The 18,408-nt window shown below is 41.7% G+C and overlaps 1 protein-coding gene across 1 annotated transcript in view; it reads left to right on the forward strand.

Moving 5' to 3' along the window:
- The window catches only part of TTC3 (tetratricopeptide repeat domain 3), a 48,132-nt gene that overhangs the window by 28,465 nt on the left and 1,259 nt on the right, over nt 1–18,408 (forward strand). Inside the window, exons 25-45 of the mRNA XM_026053022.1 lie at nt 439–503; nt 1,060–1,196; nt 2,046–2,360; nt 2,983–3,246; nt 3,640–3,686; nt 5,328–5,384; nt 6,817–6,893; nt 7,686–7,832; nt 8,472–9,417; nt 9,768–9,833; nt 10,432–10,581; nt 11,389–11,528; nt 11,973–12,041; nt 12,741–12,837; nt 13,742–13,842; nt 14,203–14,293; nt 14,907–15,161; nt 16,581–16,936; nt 17,381–17,501; nt 17,613–17,834; nt 18,018–18,107. Of these exons, the coding sequence (XP_025908807.1) occupies nt 439–503; nt 1,060–1,196; nt 2,046–2,360; nt 2,983–3,246; nt 3,640–3,686; nt 5,328–5,384; nt 6,817–6,893; nt 7,686–7,832; nt 8,472–9,417; nt 9,768–9,833; nt 10,432–10,581; nt 11,389–11,528; nt 11,973–12,041; nt 12,741–12,837; nt 13,742–13,842; nt 14,203–14,293; nt 14,907–15,161; nt 16,581–16,936; nt 17,381–17,501; nt 17,613–17,834; nt 18,018–18,107 (3,813 nt within the window). The remainder of the gene's footprint in view (nt 1–438; nt 504–1,059; nt 1,197–2,045; nt 2,361–2,982; nt 3,247–3,639; nt 3,687–5,327; nt 5,385–6,816; nt 6,894–7,685; nt 7,833–8,471; nt 9,418–9,767; nt 9,834–10,431; nt 10,582–11,388; nt 11,529–11,972; nt 12,042–12,740; nt 12,838–13,741; nt 13,843–14,202; nt 14,294–14,906; nt 15,162–16,580; nt 16,937–17,380; nt 17,502–17,612; nt 17,835–18,017; nt 18,108–18,408) is intronic.

Here is an 18,408-nt window from a genome sequence, read left to right on the forward strand (position 1 = left end):
AATTGAAGCAAACYACCCTTGCTAAGCAGGTGTCTTAGGACAGTGCTTTTATTCTCTGCTGAGTCAGTGGAAGATGGGATCCTCTTCCTTGAGCAGTGTTAGTTTGGGTGAAACAAAAACCTGATTGAAAACTTGCTTCCTGCCCACCAGTAAAGCAGAGTGGCCYCCGGGTTCTTCTTGGCCTTGACTGTCCTCTTGCAACCTTCCTCTCTGCGATGGAGATGAGCTGCTGTGGTCCAAGCTGGGGTAGTGGAAGCTGCTGTTAGGCAGCCTTCCTAAGGCTTTGCCAGCCTACGAGGCTGTGCTGTCTGTTTTGTACTGCTGCTTTTATTTTATCCTAGGCATGAATGAATATGTCAATACTTCATAATATGAAAAAAAAAATGTACTTAAAATCTGTTTTAAATTTAATCAATGTGATGTTACTTATGTTGACAGTTTGAACAAAAAATCTCAAGAACTAAGAAGCCTCCCAGGGCGAGTATTAAACAAAAATGTTCAAGGTAAGCTCTCTACCGTTTAAAACTAAGTTGAATAAAATTGCAAACAAAGTTTTTCTTTAGGCTTGGATTACAGGCTCATTGTTAAGAACTGCTAAACTACTGCAGGCAGTTTGGAGAGCTGTTGTTGTTTTGGCTCTTGAATTAGTTGGAATAAAATGCATTTTTACTATCCTTTGAATATAAATGTCCTCAGTCAAAAAAGTCAAATTCAATATTAATATTTTGTGCAAAATACAAAGGTGTAGACTTAAAAAAAAAACTTTTGACAACGTTTCAGGCACTTGATCCTAATTCAGGAATTAGTAGTGGAAGTAAAAGATTCTTGCGAGATTTCTGCAAGATTGTGTAAGTTATTCTTATAGTAGTATACTTGATTGTTATTAAATTTTAATGAAATTGTGGTCTTTTAATAACTTTAAAATGAAAATTAACATTGTATTTTATAGTCAAAAGCTTATAAATACTGTAAGAAATAGAAAATAATCTGCTCTGTCAGAGGAGCTCAGCGTGTCTGTTTTGGCTGTCATTAGGCTCACTGCTTAATTGCTTTTATCAGTCTTAGGAAGTTGAAAATGAAACAAGAAAAAAAACTTCGAAGAAAACGTGCACGAGAAGAGGCCCTGAATTCTGCTAAAAGGAAAACAGAAGAAAAGCAAGGGGGAAGTGAGCCATCACAGTGCAATGGTCACAGCGGTATGTGGAAATACAGGTTATTGTTAAGAGGTATTATGGGGTAGCATGAATAGAGTTCCGAATGGCCCAAATCAAATTCCAACAGATTACTAAAAATACATGTGATTCCTTCATAAAAGAGATTTAAAAAAAAAAAAAAAAAAAAAAAAGTAAAAAAAAAGCTTGCATTTATACTTAAGAATAGAACCGGAATAAAAGCAAAATTATTTTTGAAAAATGTTGTTAGTGTATGGCTGTTTAAGTTCTTTAAGAAAACTTCTGTTCTTGTTTCATTGATTAAGCACTGATATAAGCACTGATATAAGCACTGAGTCAGAGGTTCAGTTTTTACCTTACCTGTTTAAAAGTGCTTTTTAGATAAAGTTTTGTATCCTAAACATGGGGGCGTAGTGGGGGAGGGAAAAAAAAAAGAAAAAAAAAAGAGAGAGAGATCAGATAAAGAAAAGTCCATTTCCTTACTGGAGAAATTGCAGGAAGTTGAAGAGTGGCAAGTCAAGGGGCCCGTGGCTCCCTAACGGGATGGGGCTGAGGTTTCCTTCTGCCCTGGCTCTGGCCCTGTGCAGGCCACGTGCAGAAATCTGCACACCCAGTTGCTTGAGGCTACTGTTGCTGGCGGGTTGAGGTAAGGAAACAACCCTCAGCTTCTTATCTAAAACACACACAAAATGGACCAAACGCAGGTTTAAAAATGGTAAGCATAATTTCGATAACAAGTTGGTTGTGTTCTTCAAGCAGGGTTTGTGGTAAATATGAAAAAAGTGCAGTTTTGTCCAGATGATCTGTCCTTTGCTACAATTAAAGCATATCGACTTTAAAAAGACATGAAATCTTGTTTCTGTCCTCTTGCAGGTCATGTCCAGTCCATGTATGCTGGTGACAGAGTCCTGCAGTGTATTATTCAGAATGCTGAGAAAATAAAAACAGCTGTTCTTGATGTTTCCARACTATTAAAGGAATTGCTTTCCTGGTGTGTCATCAGTGGGGAGGATTACATGTCATATTCCAAAATGACCAGCACGTCACACRAAGTGATGGAACAGCTCATCAATAACTTAATTCAGGAAAAAAACAAAGTTAAAACAAGGCTTTTTGTTCATGTGCTAAGTGAACTGGAAGAAGTAGATCCCAAGTTGCACAAGTGGATGAAACATCTCAACAGTTTGGGTAGGTCCCCCGTTAAAGTGACAGCAGAAGAACTTGACACRTCGTAATCCTGCAGTTTATGAAGGAAAAGAAAACCTATCTGCTCTGCAGTCTTGCTGCTTAGCTTCAGTTCCTAAACCAAAGCTATCTTTTTTTATTTGTTTGACTCTTTTATTTCTTTTTTTACTTTTTATCATGCAAATTTAGTTGTCTGTAATTTAAGAAATATATATAAATTCTGTGGGGACACAGAAGCAACATAATGGAGTTCAAAACAAAAACAAACAAACAAAAAAAAMCAACAACAAATTGCCCAAACTTCAGGTATTTTCATCTATATTCAAAATATAGATGAATATATCTTCAAAAATATATCTTCATCTAAATTCAATAGGAAATGGCAAGCCAACACTACAGAAAAATCAAGTTAAATTACTTTTACAGAACTGATTGCTCAATAAAAGTAAACTCACTGATAACTTATGTTGGAATTTTGCAAGATAGAATAGGTTTTGTATAATCTGTTTTAGTTACCTTATATTTAGTATTTGGAAAAAAAAAATGTTTCTCCTTGAAGAAAATGACAGTTCAAGAACTAAATGAGTCCTGAGGACTAAATGATTTTTTTTCTTTTCTTTTTTAGGTTTGAAAGCTACAAAGACCTTTCTCCTTCAGTATGGGCATTTTTTAAAAGAGCTTGATCTTAGTATTTTAACYGCGCTCTGGAATGAAAAATACGCTAATAAACTGGACTATGTGATGACCAGTTTTGAGGACAAAGAAATCCTTGATTATTTCCTACAAGCGCCTTTGGAAAAAGCCCGTTGTTTTATATGGCTTTTAGAAGATAACAGAGAAAAATATCCATTTCTTCATCTAGCTTTAGATGAATTCTTTGATAAAATGGGTAAATATGCAAATCTTTTCATTACTGGGACCGCTGTACTACACTTCTTGATGAGCTCCATAAAATGATGAAACTCAGCCAGTTTCTAAACACCTCATCCATACAATCTTTTCCATTCAGTGCTTAAAATACAGTGTAGTCCAAAGGACCAAGATGTCCTCTTAAAGGCTGCATTTTGCTGCTTGTTTCCCAAGTTTGTCCAAGGCTGGTACACAAACTGACCTGCCAAAATAAGCCCAGTCTAAGTAACTGCTCTCTAAGTCTTGAGAAGACTCTCATGTTTGATGATGGAGCTGTATAATGATCATTAGTCATTCCATAGTTTAATRTTGTAAGTTACATGAAAAAATATCGTTTATGTTTTAAAAAGTGACTTTGTTACTCTTTTAATAGGTGACCCTACCATTATATTAAAGAAGCAGGAAAATGAAGATATTTCAGTAAGTTAACTTAATGTCCATTTTGGGATAAGTTCAAAAAAAAAGTGTTTTCATTTCAAAAATGTGCCAAAATGAGTGAGCAGAAACATATATTGTTTTATATCCTCTTCAGATGTGATCGAGATTTATGACTTACTCTTTTGGGACCACCTTTCCCCATCTCTTAAAGTATTTGAAGACTACATTCCTTTTTTCTCTAAACTTTCCTCTGTGAAATATTTGTGTAGGGTTTTCTCTAAAGAGAAGCAACGGGATATGTTTTAGCTTGAGGATCTGGAAGAGGAAGATGAGGGGGAGCTGCGGTGGCAGCAGAGGGGCTGCTGTGACCGGCTGCACCTGCTCCTTCAGATGGGGCAAATAAGCCCCATAATAAACCAGCATCTTGTGGTTAAATGTGAAAAGTGGCTAATAAAAGGCAAAAAAATATGATTAAAAAATATGATGTTAAATGCTACTTTGCAAGTAGCATTGGAGGAGGGAAAAAGAAGTGCCCAACTTGCAAGCAGACTTTTGCTAGATGCCCTATCTGCATAATCCCCGTAACAACTGGAACTGAAGCCGATTGCTTTCTTGAATGGACGTAATTTGTACTGTTCCACAGTGCAAAACAACGTGAGGATTCCTCCCAACGCAGCTTTACTTACAGAGGTCGTGGAATTGCAGGACTAGGAATTAGTAATTTGCTCTGCTAATAAGCAGAGTAAATTTGAGGGGCTTGACACAAGCATTTTGCCTTCTCACTACAATTTTTATAGATATTTTTCAGATTGAAGCCATAACTTTTAAAAACTACAGCACTCTGAATCACTTCTTGGTCTTGAGCATTAATAAGGTTGGTCTTTAGTTGGCAGAAGTATGTAATGAGATCTTGGTTCATTTTGTGTTTGAAGCACTTCAMAATTCCCAAATTACTCTTGCTTCCAGATTAACTGATCCCTACAAAACCAAGATTTACTTCTCATGTACTTCTGATATACAGAATAAATGTTTAGAGTTAATTAATTGATATCTCAAGAGAATGTGAAATCCTTGGCTGCTCTTGAGTTTCATGACCAAGAAATGCAAGAATGAAATTAAAGCCATCGCTACTACTACTACTTCTAAAATAACCTCATGATTAATGAGGCCTTTGGTAGGTAGAAAACTGTGAACCTATAATCTGCCCTTTTAAAAGGCAAAGATGGATTTTTAGTTCCTTCATTGCTTGTCTCCCTAGAAATTTGAGCAAAACTTGCAGTAGGTTCTGTTGGCCTCTCCTTTCCTGCCTGGAGCTGCGCTCTGTGCTGTGACAGCTGCCCCGTTATGGGATGACAGACTCGCTTTCTGCTTCATGTAAGGACCAGGAGCAGAGATGTAACCACAACTGAATATTTTGCTTTTAAATGTGCTGCATATTTAAGGAGGAGAACGATGAAAACCAGAACAGATAAGATTTTGCAAACTCTGTTCCTGTTTGTGTATTTCCACAGGGGCAGGTGGGAGAAATGTATRTCTAACCCTGTAAATGTTGCTCTGTTTTTTTCCCCCCAAGAGTCAAAAATTTCAAATTGTGATGTAAAATTTTTAAATTACACATTGCTTTTGGAAGCATAACTTTGTTCTGATAAACTATTAACTTGTTTTTTTTTTTTTCTGTTTCAGACTAACAGTATCAAAGTTAAAAACAAAAACAGAAAAAAAAAGCCAAAAGAGTCACGGGTCAGTAATATTTTTAGCCACTTACTTATAAATACGTTATTTACTGGAACTGCTACGATACTAGAACTGTATAATTGTAGAGGCTAAATAATTTATGGAGACTCAATTTTGAGGTAGTTTTCTCTGAAATAGAAAATACATTAGAGAGCCAATTAGTACAATAGTAATTGTTTTGTTACAGTAGGAACGTATCACTGTAGAAGAAGTTTTTAATTTAAAAAGAAAGTCTTTTAAAAATAGTATCAGCTTTGATCCTGTATAAATACCCCCAGTCTTTGCACACACACAAAAAATCTCCATACTAAACCCCTGTTTTAATCTTTATTTGCAGTGTGTGTGTGGGGGGGGGGGAAGGACAAACTTTCTGTGCAGACAGCAGAGCTGGAGAAGAAGAATCAGAACCGCTGCAGTTACCACTCTGCTGCTCTAAGCAGTTAATATTTTATGCTCCTGTTTGTCAGTGACAAGCAATAAATTTGAAAATGAACTTTTTGGAATCATCCTGAGAAAGCAAAATATGTCCTTATACCTCTGATAAAATCGATTTGAAATTGTATCTTCAACTGACTTTGCTGGCAGTTTCTAAGGGTATGTCAGGGACTGAAGAAGTGAAGAATATTCCATTTAATGCTCAGAAAAATTTTATTTCGGTAAAGGAAATTTCAGTAAGGAATAGTATCCTAGTTAGCATGTATGCTGTCTTTTGCCCTGCCTCAGGGACAACTTGCTTTACTGAAAGCATCAAATGCAATCTTTCTGTTTGTCCCTCCCTGTATCCAGCCTTTTTTCATGTTTTGTTTTTAATAGAATTTCAAAAGTTAAGATCTTTACTATGGTCATCAATGGGGAGGTTTCTATTCCTGTCCAAGATGCACATATACAAAGCTAAATTTTCCTAAAGTTACAGGATAAATAAATAAATGCCATGCTTATAATTGTGAACACAAGAGACATAAACAATCTGGTCTGAGGGTAAGTGAGAACTTGCAGTAAAATTGCTAAAGCTGGAGTGGTTCTTAAAGACAGTTGATCTGTAGCCCACTGGAAAGAACTYGAACAGAAATGTTAGCAACAGTGAAGCCATAGGGTGTTTGCATGTGTGATTATTTAATCTGCATTTGGTGGAAAATCAATGCATTTAGTGTTGAGATTAAATCAGTAAAAAGGACAAGCTAGGCGRAATATCCCAATTCCTGTATCCTGGCTAAGTTCTGAAGAAGAATCTGGTAATTTATTTATAAACTTTTGGGGATGGACTGCAGGATGGGTAGTTAAACTTCCCTGGTTGAGCTTTCCAGCTCATTTTCTGGAATYTGAACACAGTGATATTAGAGAAAATCATTCTGGTAACTAAGTTACTCAAGCGCTTTAGAGCAGATCATCTTATACATACTACTGGGAGCTTAAAAACTAATAATCTGTTTTTCWTTAGTCTGTTTTAGTATTGTCCAGTGGAGTGAGTACAGCACCACTAGAAGAAGAAAATATATTTATAGAAGAAGATACTTTGTAAGTACCACGGAGCACGTTTGCCTCGTTGCCCAAACTCCAAAGTGCTTTGCGCGTAATGGGGAAGATGAAAGCTTCGAAACACCAAGCCTGGGTTCACATCTCGGGGGGTTTGTTTGTTTTGTTTTATATGAATTTGATATAAACTTGTAGAGGGCCATTATTTCTGTTCCTCCAGGCAGGCTGTAAGGGGTTTTATTTTGTAATTAACTTTTATAAAAAGGCTGTAAGAGGCAACCACAAGGTGACCTGGCTGCAGCCCAGGGCATTTTTTAGACTGAAAACTGTTCTTTCAAGTAGGACCTTCCTTTCCTCCTCTTCTATTTTACTGTAAGAAGAAATTGGTTGACAAATTGATATGGATTCTGTCAGTCACAGCTGGTCTTTGCTCTCTCAACTAATTCAAGAGGATGCTAAGGTCGATTTGGGATCTCCTGCAGCCCATGTATCAGTGTGTGTGACTCCAAATTTGTCCCAAGTTGAACTCTTGAACTCCCTCCAAGTGAGAAGACAGGCCTGGATGTGGGGGGAAAGGCTGGGCAGGGTGACGCCTTGCTCCTGCAGTTGGTCTTTCATTATCCGTTCCTAACAATCTGAGTGGTTGAGTGTTTGGGGGGATAATGTTTGTTCTGGCTGTTAGAAAAGTTTGGTGTTGGGGTGTCTTTGGAGGACTATATAGTTACCATGAGTTGTTTTGAGTGTTTTAGAAAAACATGATTACTTTCTCAGGGAAAAAAAATATATATGCAATTGTTCACATGCTCTTTTTTTTTTTTCTTTAACCTGTTGCAGAGACTTTATGAATCCTTATGAACCATTTGTAATCCCAGACTATCTTCAAATGGAGGAATTTGAGGCTCTCTGTGAAGTTTCAAATAGTAACAGTTACCAAAGYGTTTTGGATACTCACCTGGATCCAACCTGTGAGAGTTTATATGAGTATGTATAYGTTGCTGTGCTCAGTTGTGTTAATGATTGAATTTTCTAGCTTATATCCATGTAAATTCTGTACTTTGGCATTAGACAATTAGGGAATTAGAGAGTTATTTCCAGAAAGAAGTGGCAGTAGTAGTTGGGAACAAAACTTCTTCAGTTCTTGACAATTGGCAATGACTAATACTACCAAAACTGCGTTGTTATTATTTTCTTTTAAGACCAGTGTATGGAAACTAAGGCCTTGAATTTATATTTGTGAATGTGCATGTAAGTGACATAGAAAAACAGTCGGATAAAAAGTGGAGTTTTGTCCTGAATTTGTAAGCAGGGTGGTGCTTCTGACAYCTGAAGATGGAATTGCCTTATTTATTTTACTGGTGATCGCAGGAGTTGCTCTTAGTCAAGATAAAATTAAGGCATATAAGGTAGTACATACCTAAATACAAATGTTATTAATGGTTATGTTGATATACATCTATGTGTATTAGCAACTTACAGGTCACCAGCTTTACATTAGAGATCACTGAATGTGTTTAATGTCCATACTTCTTGCTTCTGTTTGACTGAATTATCCTGTGTTGGTGCTTTGATTAATTTAATTAAAAGACTTTGATTAACAACTTAYATATATTCTTTTTAAAGCTATTTTTCTCAAATCTTGGAAGCGCATGGTCCCATGGAAATTACTGATAAGTTATTAGTTGGAGAATACGAAGATTTCCCCGAAGAAGCTCGCAAAATTGTTGAAGATGCAGGTGGTCTGAAGCCCTTTCTGCTGRGCTCCCTTCGCTTCGTTATGATCGATAATGTTATTGGCTTACTAGGGCATGCAGCGCTGATTAAAGAAATTACCCATCTAAATGAGTGCGGGGATAAGGAAGCAGGAATCTCTACATGCTCTGATACTCAAGGAACTTCATCTCGGAGCAAAATACAGTTGAATCCAACTGCTAAGGAATTCAAGCCACTGTCCTACACTCAACAGCCTCGTGTTTCATCCTCTACTGACAGATCAGACACAAGCTACGAGATCCCCGAATATCTGGCCTATTCGYTACCTGTTTCATACGAATCAATGCATTTTTTCCATAGTCAGAATATGAATACCATCGAAAACGAGCCTTCCTTTTTGGATGCTGTGAATACCATAGAAAATGAGTCTTCCTTTTCAGATGCTTTACTGGACTGCCTTGATACTAAAAATCTGGATGCATCTTTGCCTCAGACTTCGCTGGGTTATCAGTATGAAGGAGTTTTGCCAGAACCTTTCCAGATGCCTCTCGCTTCAGATTTTGCCAAGCAACCTTATGTTTATGGTGGTCACGCAGCTCATCAGGATTATAGTGAACCAGCAGTTACAGATGCAAATGTCTCTGATGATAATTTTACGCCAACTGAAACACAGACGTGCAGAGACCCTCAGGGCCTGCCCCAGAACCCGGATAACGCCCTGGCTGAAGACAGCTTTGCTGCAGCAAATAGTATGAGTGAAGCTGAGCATTGCGTGCCAGCTATCAAGGTGGAAAAAGAAAGGAAAGGGAAACCTTTAATGAAAAACAATCCTCATACAAAGATGGTAGCTTTTCAGGTAAGAAATGAAGATGGAAAAAGTGTTTGTAGTGCTTTTTAATAATTAATGGAAATGTTCAGCATCTTTCCCCATGTTTCTGCTGAAAGTGCAACTCATTTTTGAGTTATCTCTCTGAGAGTCATGGTCAAAAAGARCATGACAGTTTGGAAAGTACTAAGGTGCTTTTCCTAGATGGACTGCAAACARTTGCTTAATTTCTTCTTAGAGTGTAGAGGAATGTGTTGCAAATTGGTGGACTTGTAAGACTGTCAGCTAGGTATCCTAGGCCCTCCAAGGCAGGAAAACTGTCCTGCTAGTTGTACACGCAGCCAGGAGCACTTCTTGGCTAAGGATGCTTTGTATTCCAGGTAACTCGTGAAGTAGCTGACAGGGAAACTAATACCTTGCCATTTCATCCTTTTGAAGTGCATCAGGTAAGTGACCTATGTGCGTGTTTACCTTTTTCGTGAGGCACATTAAAGGAGTCCCTAGTAGTGCAAAAACAGCTTTCCTCAATTCAGATAGCAAATAACAAATAAGCTAAATAAGATAGCAAATGAGATGCAAATAACAGCTATGGCCTTCAGCCCTTCATGCTGGGACATACTCCTCGCTGCCCTTGGTATAAACCTCAGGTCCATAAAGAAGGTGGGTTTGGAGGTGTGTGGGTTTTGTTTGTAGCTATGTAGATGTTAAAGTGCATTGCCTGATACTTCCCCTCAAAAATCTYGAATTTGTTCAAATATTCCACTTGGGCACCGAGAGAGCCCAGGCTGTTGTTCGTGTCAGTCTCCTGCCTGTAGCAGCAGATGAGCAGGGATATGGCCTTCAGACTCTTCATATTGCATTAGTTTCAGATGTGAACGTTAACTTGCTGAAACCTACTCCGACTGTCGCACAGCTTCCTCTGAAAAATCCTACAGATTTTTTTGAATCTCACCTGGAAGTAGACTGCTCATTTCAGACCTGTCCTGGATGTTTGCTGCCCTGGGGATAATGACCATTGGAGTCTCTTTCCTCATTGATTTGCAGGGAGATATGCTGCGTATGGAAAAGGAGCACCAGGTATTAAAAGAACAACTTAAAGAAGCACAGGAAAAATACAAACAGTTACAAGGTCGAAGCTCAGAGGAAATCAGCGTTTTAAAAGAGCTCTTAAAAAAAAGTGCAGAAAAAATAGAGGTAACGTCTTTATTCCTGCAGCAGTTTGGTTAGTAAAGACAGACTCCCTAGTTTCATGTTGCAGGTGATCAATTCACTGTATTTTGGAGACCTAAATGGCAGAGCTGACGCCCGTGCAGCCCAGCTCAGTGACCCCCAAGACCCTGCCCGTCTGGGGAGCGCRCGCACGGGGCCTGGGTGCCTCTGTCCCTGGGTAGGCCTCGGTCTGGGTTGGATCCAAGGAGTGAAGAGCTCTGCAGTGCTGCCTCCCTGCTCCTTGAGGAGATGCAGCTCGTGTTGGCCTAAATCCCTGCGCTGCCCCTCGGCACCTCCCGAACTCTCGCGCTGGTGCTGGCCACGAGCGGCCTGGCAAACTGCCCAGCGGGGAGAACGGAGCCTCACGCCCGTGCTTCTCTATGGGTGCTCCCCAAAACGGAAACTCGGAGAGTTTGAGCCGGCCAGGACAGCTGGACTTGTCCGCAGCGGATGCGGGTGCCTGTGTCTGGGCTTCGTGGCGCCCGTTTCCCTCCTGACGTGGTGATTTCAACGCGATCAGGGCAGCTGCAGGGCTGCATCACAGACCTGTGAGCTGCGCTTGGGGGTGCCTGGGTGCCCCACTCGGCCCGGGGGGCCGGGCTGCCCATTTGGAGGCTGCCCCACGGGCAAGGCGTGCAGGGGGGCAGCGCGGAGGGGCCCGGGGCAGCACATGCAGCACTGGCCGCGTGTGGCCCCGCTCCCGCACGGAGCAGCCCATCCGTTTTAGCGCATGCTGTGGGAAAAGGGCTTCTCGGAAACGATGCCCTCTGCTTTCTCCTTTGCTGCTCCTAGATATCAAGGAGYGAGCTGGAGTGGCTGGATCAAGATCTAGAAAAAAGGAAGAAAAAATGGCAGCAGGAGAAGAAAGAAAACCAAGAGAGCTTAAAAGCAGTAAGGCACAGCATCAAAAAGCACACTGAGTCCAATGACACGTAGGTGCTCGCTTTGAATGCAGATTTACAGTACCTTGTTCTTCAAGCAATAGTAAATAATGTTGTATCCAACAGACTTATAAGTTTCAGTCTTATGTAGTGACTCTAGATTGCAGCTAAATAATAATAAACTTCTTTTTTTTATGTAAAAGCATGAAAAAAACACTGAGTAGCTGAGAGAAGCACGCAGAGCAAAAGCCCAAACTTGTGACCCTACTTGCATCATTCTGAAAATGTGTTAAATGCAGTTCTTGGATTAGTCCTTAATTAGGACTAATATATATCTATATATATGCACCCTTACAGTGTACTTGAACAGCCTATAAATCAGATATATAGATTTACTGCATAACTGTCCACTATGGCTATAGAGGAATGTGAAACCTATATGTGAGTGAAGAAATGTTTTTCAGAGCATGTTTAATAAGGGTTTCATTACTCTAGGTATTCTAAGAACATTGAGGAGAAGGAAAAGCAGTATAAGCTGTACTTCAATACATGCCTCGAGACCAGGTAAAACTCTCTTACCCTTCAGCAATATTTACACTTTTCTACTGACTTGTCCTTGTTAGAGTTGTCGGTCTCACTCATTCGGAGTGAATGCACAGAAGAAATAAGCATGCTAAAAAGTAGACTAACAGAATAAGTGATACAGGTTCCTTAGCACAGGTAAATGTTAGATAGGTATTTAGAATTCAAAATAAAAGGGTTTTAAAAAATACTCTTAGGTAGTTCCTTTGATATATGGTATTTTTATGTATTTTAGAGCACATTASAAGTTGCATGTGGGACAAACACACTGATGTTGTATGCAGTTAGGATCTCTGCACATGTCTAGTTCTAGCTTTACGTAAATGCATCTTAAATACTTTAAAAGTTATTTATTTGTGTGTATTGTACAGTCAGGATGTCATTTACAAATACATCTCTTATACCGATTGTGTTAAGCTCAGAACAATCACAGTTTTGTACTCGGAGTCCTCTGAGATTCTCCCCCCGCAGAGCAGAATGTGCTTGGGAAATGCTGTGGGGCTGCCCCCAGGGCCGCCGTGGGGCTGCCCCCAGGGCCGCCGTGGGGCTGCCGAGCGCAGCACTGCGCTGTTGATGCAGGGGCACAGACCTGCCCCCGCTTTTCAGCACTGCTCCATTAGCTGTAAAGGTTAATCAAATGATCAAATCATCACTTTTTTTTTTTTTCTTTTTTCCCCACAGTAATAAATTTGCTAATGAAAAAGGAAAACTGGAAGAACTTATAAAAAAGAGCCAGGCTGACTGCCAAGAGTGGGTGAAAAGAGCGATATCCGCAGAGGTACAAACAAACAAACCAAAAATCCTCAAACTTTTTTGCTGGAACCTGGGTCAGGAGGTGGGGGCCTGGAGAACACTTGGTGAGAAGTTTTAATGAAGACTKTTTGCTTTTAAGTAGCTTCTAAGGCTCCTTAGCAATATACATCAAAAGTGCTAAATATTGACAACTGCTGCTTGTGACACTGCCCTGCCAAACTTTTCAGCTCGTCAAGGCACTTTATCATTGCTTAATACTAAAAGTGCATAGACAGAAYGCTTGGGGCATCTAGGACTGCCCCAAATAAAATGCAGTTAGTGATTGACAGTTTAATACTTATCCTGTTTTTATATATTATGTATATATACACACACACACGCACACAATTATGAATAGATGCATTAACCTAAGGAAAGTAAGAATTCATTTTAGAAGTAAGTCATGATGAGTGAATAGACAGTTACCTCTGTAGCACGTAGACTCAGAATTCAACAATTCACTTGAGTATTTCRCTGAAAGGAAGGGAGTGCTGATAAATATGAAGATCTCTGCCATCCAATATATTTTATATTGGAAATGTGTTGAACAACTATCTCGAAGTATGGTTTCCTTTTACAAAAGGTTTGAATGCTGCTGTAAGAGGCAGGTGGCTCCTGCTGGACCTGCAGCCCCTGCTCTGGTCCAGGGTCTGTGGTGCCTGTCCCTGCACTCGGCCTTCCTTGCCCCTGGAAGCCGCATTAATACGAATGGGTTTCCCATTCGGCATCGGCAAACTATTGTTTGAGATGCCTACTGGAATCTAGCACGAGTTTTTAGTCCTGGTGCCGAAGTAGTGCTTGTACTGCATTTAAAGCAAACAAAACCATATATATATAAACAAAATATATAAAACAAAAACAAATATATATATATATATATTTTTTTCCAGGTGTCAGTACTCCAAAACTGGAAGGAAGCGGAGCTGTGCAGGCTGCACAGCGCGGCTGCCAGCGCGGAGGCCGCTCTCCGGGCGCTGAAGTCGGGGGGCAGGTAGGGACTTAATGCAGCAGTTAGTGCTGCCTACTGAGAGAAACTGCTGCGTGATTACTCGAGATGGTTTTTGTGTTGTATTAAGTATAACTTGTTTTTGATGTCGTAATTTACCCGGATGTGGGGTACTTGAAAAGCCCTCCTCATGTTTTGATTGCCCATATACTGCTATCTGTTGGAGGAGTCCACTTCTAAGTGGATAGGATCTAGGTGCCAGTAGTTTAAATATAAATTCCTTGCAGTCCATAACTTGGATTTAGCTTGGGGGGGAGATGGGGGGAGAAGGGCTCTCCTAAGATACTAGTCTTAAAAGGAGTGGGAATGTTGGAGTTTTAACCAAAAACCTTTGTATTTCCGCAGTTCAGCAGCGCTATTACCCCAGCAGAAGTCACAAATAGATTCTTGGGAAACATTTCTTCTAAGTATTAAGAAACAAATGGAAGAAGTAGAGGTAAGTCTTGATTTCTCTTGCCAAACCAATTTGGAAATTGGAGAAGCACAAGTGTCTCTTAAATGATTCTGCMTTTCCCTTTTTTATTAACTGACTTTAAAGCTTCAGTAGCTTGTCCTCCAAATACTGAAGAGTAGTTTTGTAATGTTAAAAGAAAGCATCAATAAATGCTGATTATTAAAGTATAGTTAAGTTGCAATTAACGGCTTAGGGTTTTATAAAGCAAAAAAAGTTCTTTATAGAACTTCAAAATTGGTTCCCAGATAAACAAGTCCAAGCAGTCAATTCTTGGGCATCAGCAGTCCATGCAACTTCTTTATAGTGAGAGTGAATTTTCTGTTATGTTTGAAGAGTAAAGCTGTCTAAAATGTCTGGGGTAAGTTTAAGAAGTGGAAGTGAACACGCTGCACGCTCTGTTTCCCAAACCCTTTCAGGCTAATGCAAGTACTTTACCAAAGATATGTTTCTATACCAAATTGCAGCCCGACTATCCCATTTGAAAGGCATGGTGTTTTTATTGTTCTGCAAAATGTAGTTATGTTTATGCAACTTTGACTAAGGAAAGAGCTTAAATTAGTGCTAATTGGGAAGGGGATTTGTTTTCTGTCTGCAGTCTCAATATGAAGAAAAAATTCAGATGGTGAAAAATGGTGCCAGGAACTGCCTCACCAAAAGGCAGGCGGCAGCGCTYCCGCCTCCTCCCTGTGTCCTGGTACGTACCTTGCATCTCCAAGCCACGTGCTCCCAGGCACCCAGGAGGTTCAGCTTGGCTGTCTTTCCTAAGCCAGGTGCGTTAGAACCAGGATTTGCAGCTGTGAGCACAGGGTCACCCGGCCCTGCTCATCTCCAGCTTAACCGACGTAGAGCAGCAGGATGAAGCTCAGTGAGGAACAAATCCCCGAGCCCTTCTAGGGGCGAGTGCTGACGGTTAAATTCAGAACCCTTCGTATTCAATCTGAATTAGTAGGCACGTTCGTGGATATTGGGACTTGCTTGTCGCACTCAAATCCTTGGAGAGAGGCCCCCATTCTGCCCACACGTGTAACTGATTGCGGATGCCCAAATTAACTCCCGGTTGCATCTGCCGTGAGCTAGAGGGAGTTTATCCCATTTATGGGAATTAACCTAGAGCGGCCGCATCCCAGATAAACACAACTGGAAACATTTTGGTCCCTGCAGAGACACAACGTTAGCTTCCTAGGACAGATATTCCTGTAATTCTTTCAGCTTCAAAACTTTCATATGTRAATAGTGAATCCAAATGAAAAAATTAGTGATGAAAAGTCCTTTTTTTCTTGACTACTTAAGTTTATCTTTGAAGCTTAGGCTTCTCTGTACACAAAAAATATAATAAATATAATAAATAAGGCTATGAACTAAGTAATATGGAAACTTATAAAAACTCATCTCGGTTTTAGCAATCTGAGACTGCTTTACTATGTAATGTTTAAATTCATCCTTTATATGTTTGATTTGGTAAAACTAGATTGATAACCTATAAATATAAAACAAATTCATATTCTCAGGAAAGTGTAGGATTTTCTGTTTTTTTCATAGATCAATACCTTATTCCAAAAGTTAGTTACTTTCTTTGCCTTCTCCAAAGGAAACAAAGGAGACAGAGMAGGTAAAATATCACCTCAGGAAGGTGTTAAACCAAAACACTGAGAACCCGTCATTACAATTCAAACCTGAATAACTATAGAATTTTAGTTCTGTAGCTTGGAAAACATTTTTAAAGCAGTGAAGGTCTGGAGCAGATAGCAGCGATGCTGTCAAACAAGCAAGCTCACTTTTAGGAGCTCTTTCCATTTATGGAAGGGAGTAGCTAGGGTAAAAAAGAAAGAGAGGAGGAAAAAAAAAAAAAAGAGGAAAAGAAAAAGTCCTCCTGGGCGACGCCAGCTCCGACTTCCGCGACACTGACGCTAGCGGGCAGAGCGTGTGCCCCAACGCTGCGTTGTGCAGGCTGCCCCACCAGCTGAGAGGGGGGTGCTCTGTTGCCAGGCTGGGGGCATTTATTGGAGCAGCCCTTTCCGCTGCAGCCGYCCTGTAAAGCCGGAGCTGTCCGCGGGCACCAAATCTTTGGGGAGCAAACGGGGCCAGGGCAGCGGTGCGAGCGGCAGCAGCCGGGCCGAGGGCAGCGCGSGCCGAGGGGCTGTGGGCCGGTGCAGATGAACTGCCGGGAGCTGCTCTCTGCCCGGCGGGACCGGGCACGGCCCGTTCCTGCCCCACGCGCTGAGCGTTTGCCCAGGCCCGTTACCGACTTGGGGGATCTGCTTCCTCGCAGGGGCAGCAGAGCYGGCCTCCCCTCGGCGACCCGGCCGTTGTCTCCTACTCGGCTGCGGTGCCGCCACCTCCCGCTGCTGCCTGCGTGGGTGCTGCGGGTGCCGCGGCCCCTGCGAGCGGCAGCGCGGCCCCAGCGCCCGCCAGCCCCCTGGAAGGAGCCCGCTCCGGTGGAGCCTCGGCAGCGCCTCCGGCCCGYGCCCCCGGAGCAGCTTCCCACAAGGGCCGGCCCAACCAGAGCCGTCCAGGGGACGCGGCCGCCCAGCTGGGGCCACCCGCGCCCCCCAACAGCAGAGGGCTGCCCAAAGCGTTTGACAGAGTCATTGCCAGTCTGCAGGCCATCTTCCCAAATTACAGCAGGTATTTCTTTAATGCATTTCTTCACTAGACCTCAAAGGATAAAATACAAAAGAATGTTTTTCCCTAGTTATATGTCTTGTGTCTTAGTGGATGTTTCATGAGATGTTTCTCTAATTTTAGAGAGGAAGAGGAAGGGGTTCTGTTCTTTCCATGGAGATGATCCATAAGGGAATAGATCTACAGTGCTGACCTCTTTTTCTACTAGAACCACCACTTTAATATTTGGGGCTTTTTTTATATTCAGTTACATTGGCTAGAGCCTGGCTGTTGAGAGGGGGTTTGGAAGCAGGCTCTCGCGAGCAGGGCTGCATCGCATAGGGAAAGCTGGCGTCCCTTACAGGCTCTACTGGTACGAGCCGCGCAGCGAGGAGGCAGCAGGCTCTAGTGCTGCGCTCAGCCCAGGAGCCGCAGGATCAACAGCCTSGAATTACTCCTGTCTTTCAGTTCAGACTTGGTCAACTTCGTAAAAGAAGTTCAGATGCAGAACGGAAACACGCTGTCCGGCCTGGGCTTGGAGGAGATCCTCGGGAGGGTGACGGAGCTCATTCTGGACCACCAAAGCAAGGTAACGTGCTGATGTTTCTGCGTGGTGGGAGACAAGCTTGGCGGAGTCTGAAGAGCCCCTCTTCAGCTCCGGGCTGGGAACTGCTCAATCCTGTTTTCCGCTGCCTGCCAGGCTCCAGCTTCAGCAGGGAGCRCTGCGAGGTCGGTGCCTCCCGCCGCCCTAGGACAGAGCGGAGCTCGAGCAGCAGCTGCGGAGCAGCCTGTGCCCAGCCCGGGCCAGGCAAGGCCTAGAAGCGCCACAAGTCAAAACCCACATCCATCTCGGCCCAATTCCCAGCCCTGGGGAAAGATTGGAGCAACATCCAGGTCCAAATGGAAAAAGTCAGATGATCCGGTAAGTTCTCTACCATTTCACTGGCCTTGAAGTTATTAACATGCACTGTTTGTGGCTAACATGAGACATGGAATAACCCAAGGATGTCGTGGGCGCTTTTATTAACATTATAATCATTAGCTTTCTGGAATTGGATAGTTAATTGGTGCTAGCTTTCAAATGACACAACGCTGTCTATTACAGGCCTCCGACAACGAACTCTGCATAATATGTCACGAGGAGCGAAGCAGAGACTCGTGTGAGCTGGAGTGTGGACATCACTTTCACAGAGAAGTAAGGATTTTATGCTCTCCTTTCTGTGTGAGTTTACGTGGACACAACATTTCCTGAAAGCCAAAAGAAAATGGCTAAAAAGTGCACACACTTTTCCTTTATGTAGTTTGTACACTAGGAGTTGTCCTACYCTGTGAGTTGTTTCCAGTTTGGGTGTTTAGCTCTTACCCAAAGTAGTAACTGATGAGAATGAGTTTAAGCTTCCTCCTCAGGGGCTAAGTCAGCTTGGTTTCTAAGTCCCTGCTAAAGTCCCACTTTCTGTTTGCAGAATATCTACAGCGTGGACTAGCACTGCAAAACC

This window comes from Nothoprocta perdicaria, unplaced genomic scaffold (assembly GCF_003342845.1).
Source record: "Nothoprocta perdicaria isolate Ctin4 unplaced genomic scaffold, notPer1 scaffold_96, whole genome shotgun sequence".
Taxonomy (NCBI): domain Eukaryota; kingdom Metazoa; phylum Chordata; class Aves; order Tinamiformes; family Tinamidae; genus Nothoprocta; species Nothoprocta perdicaria.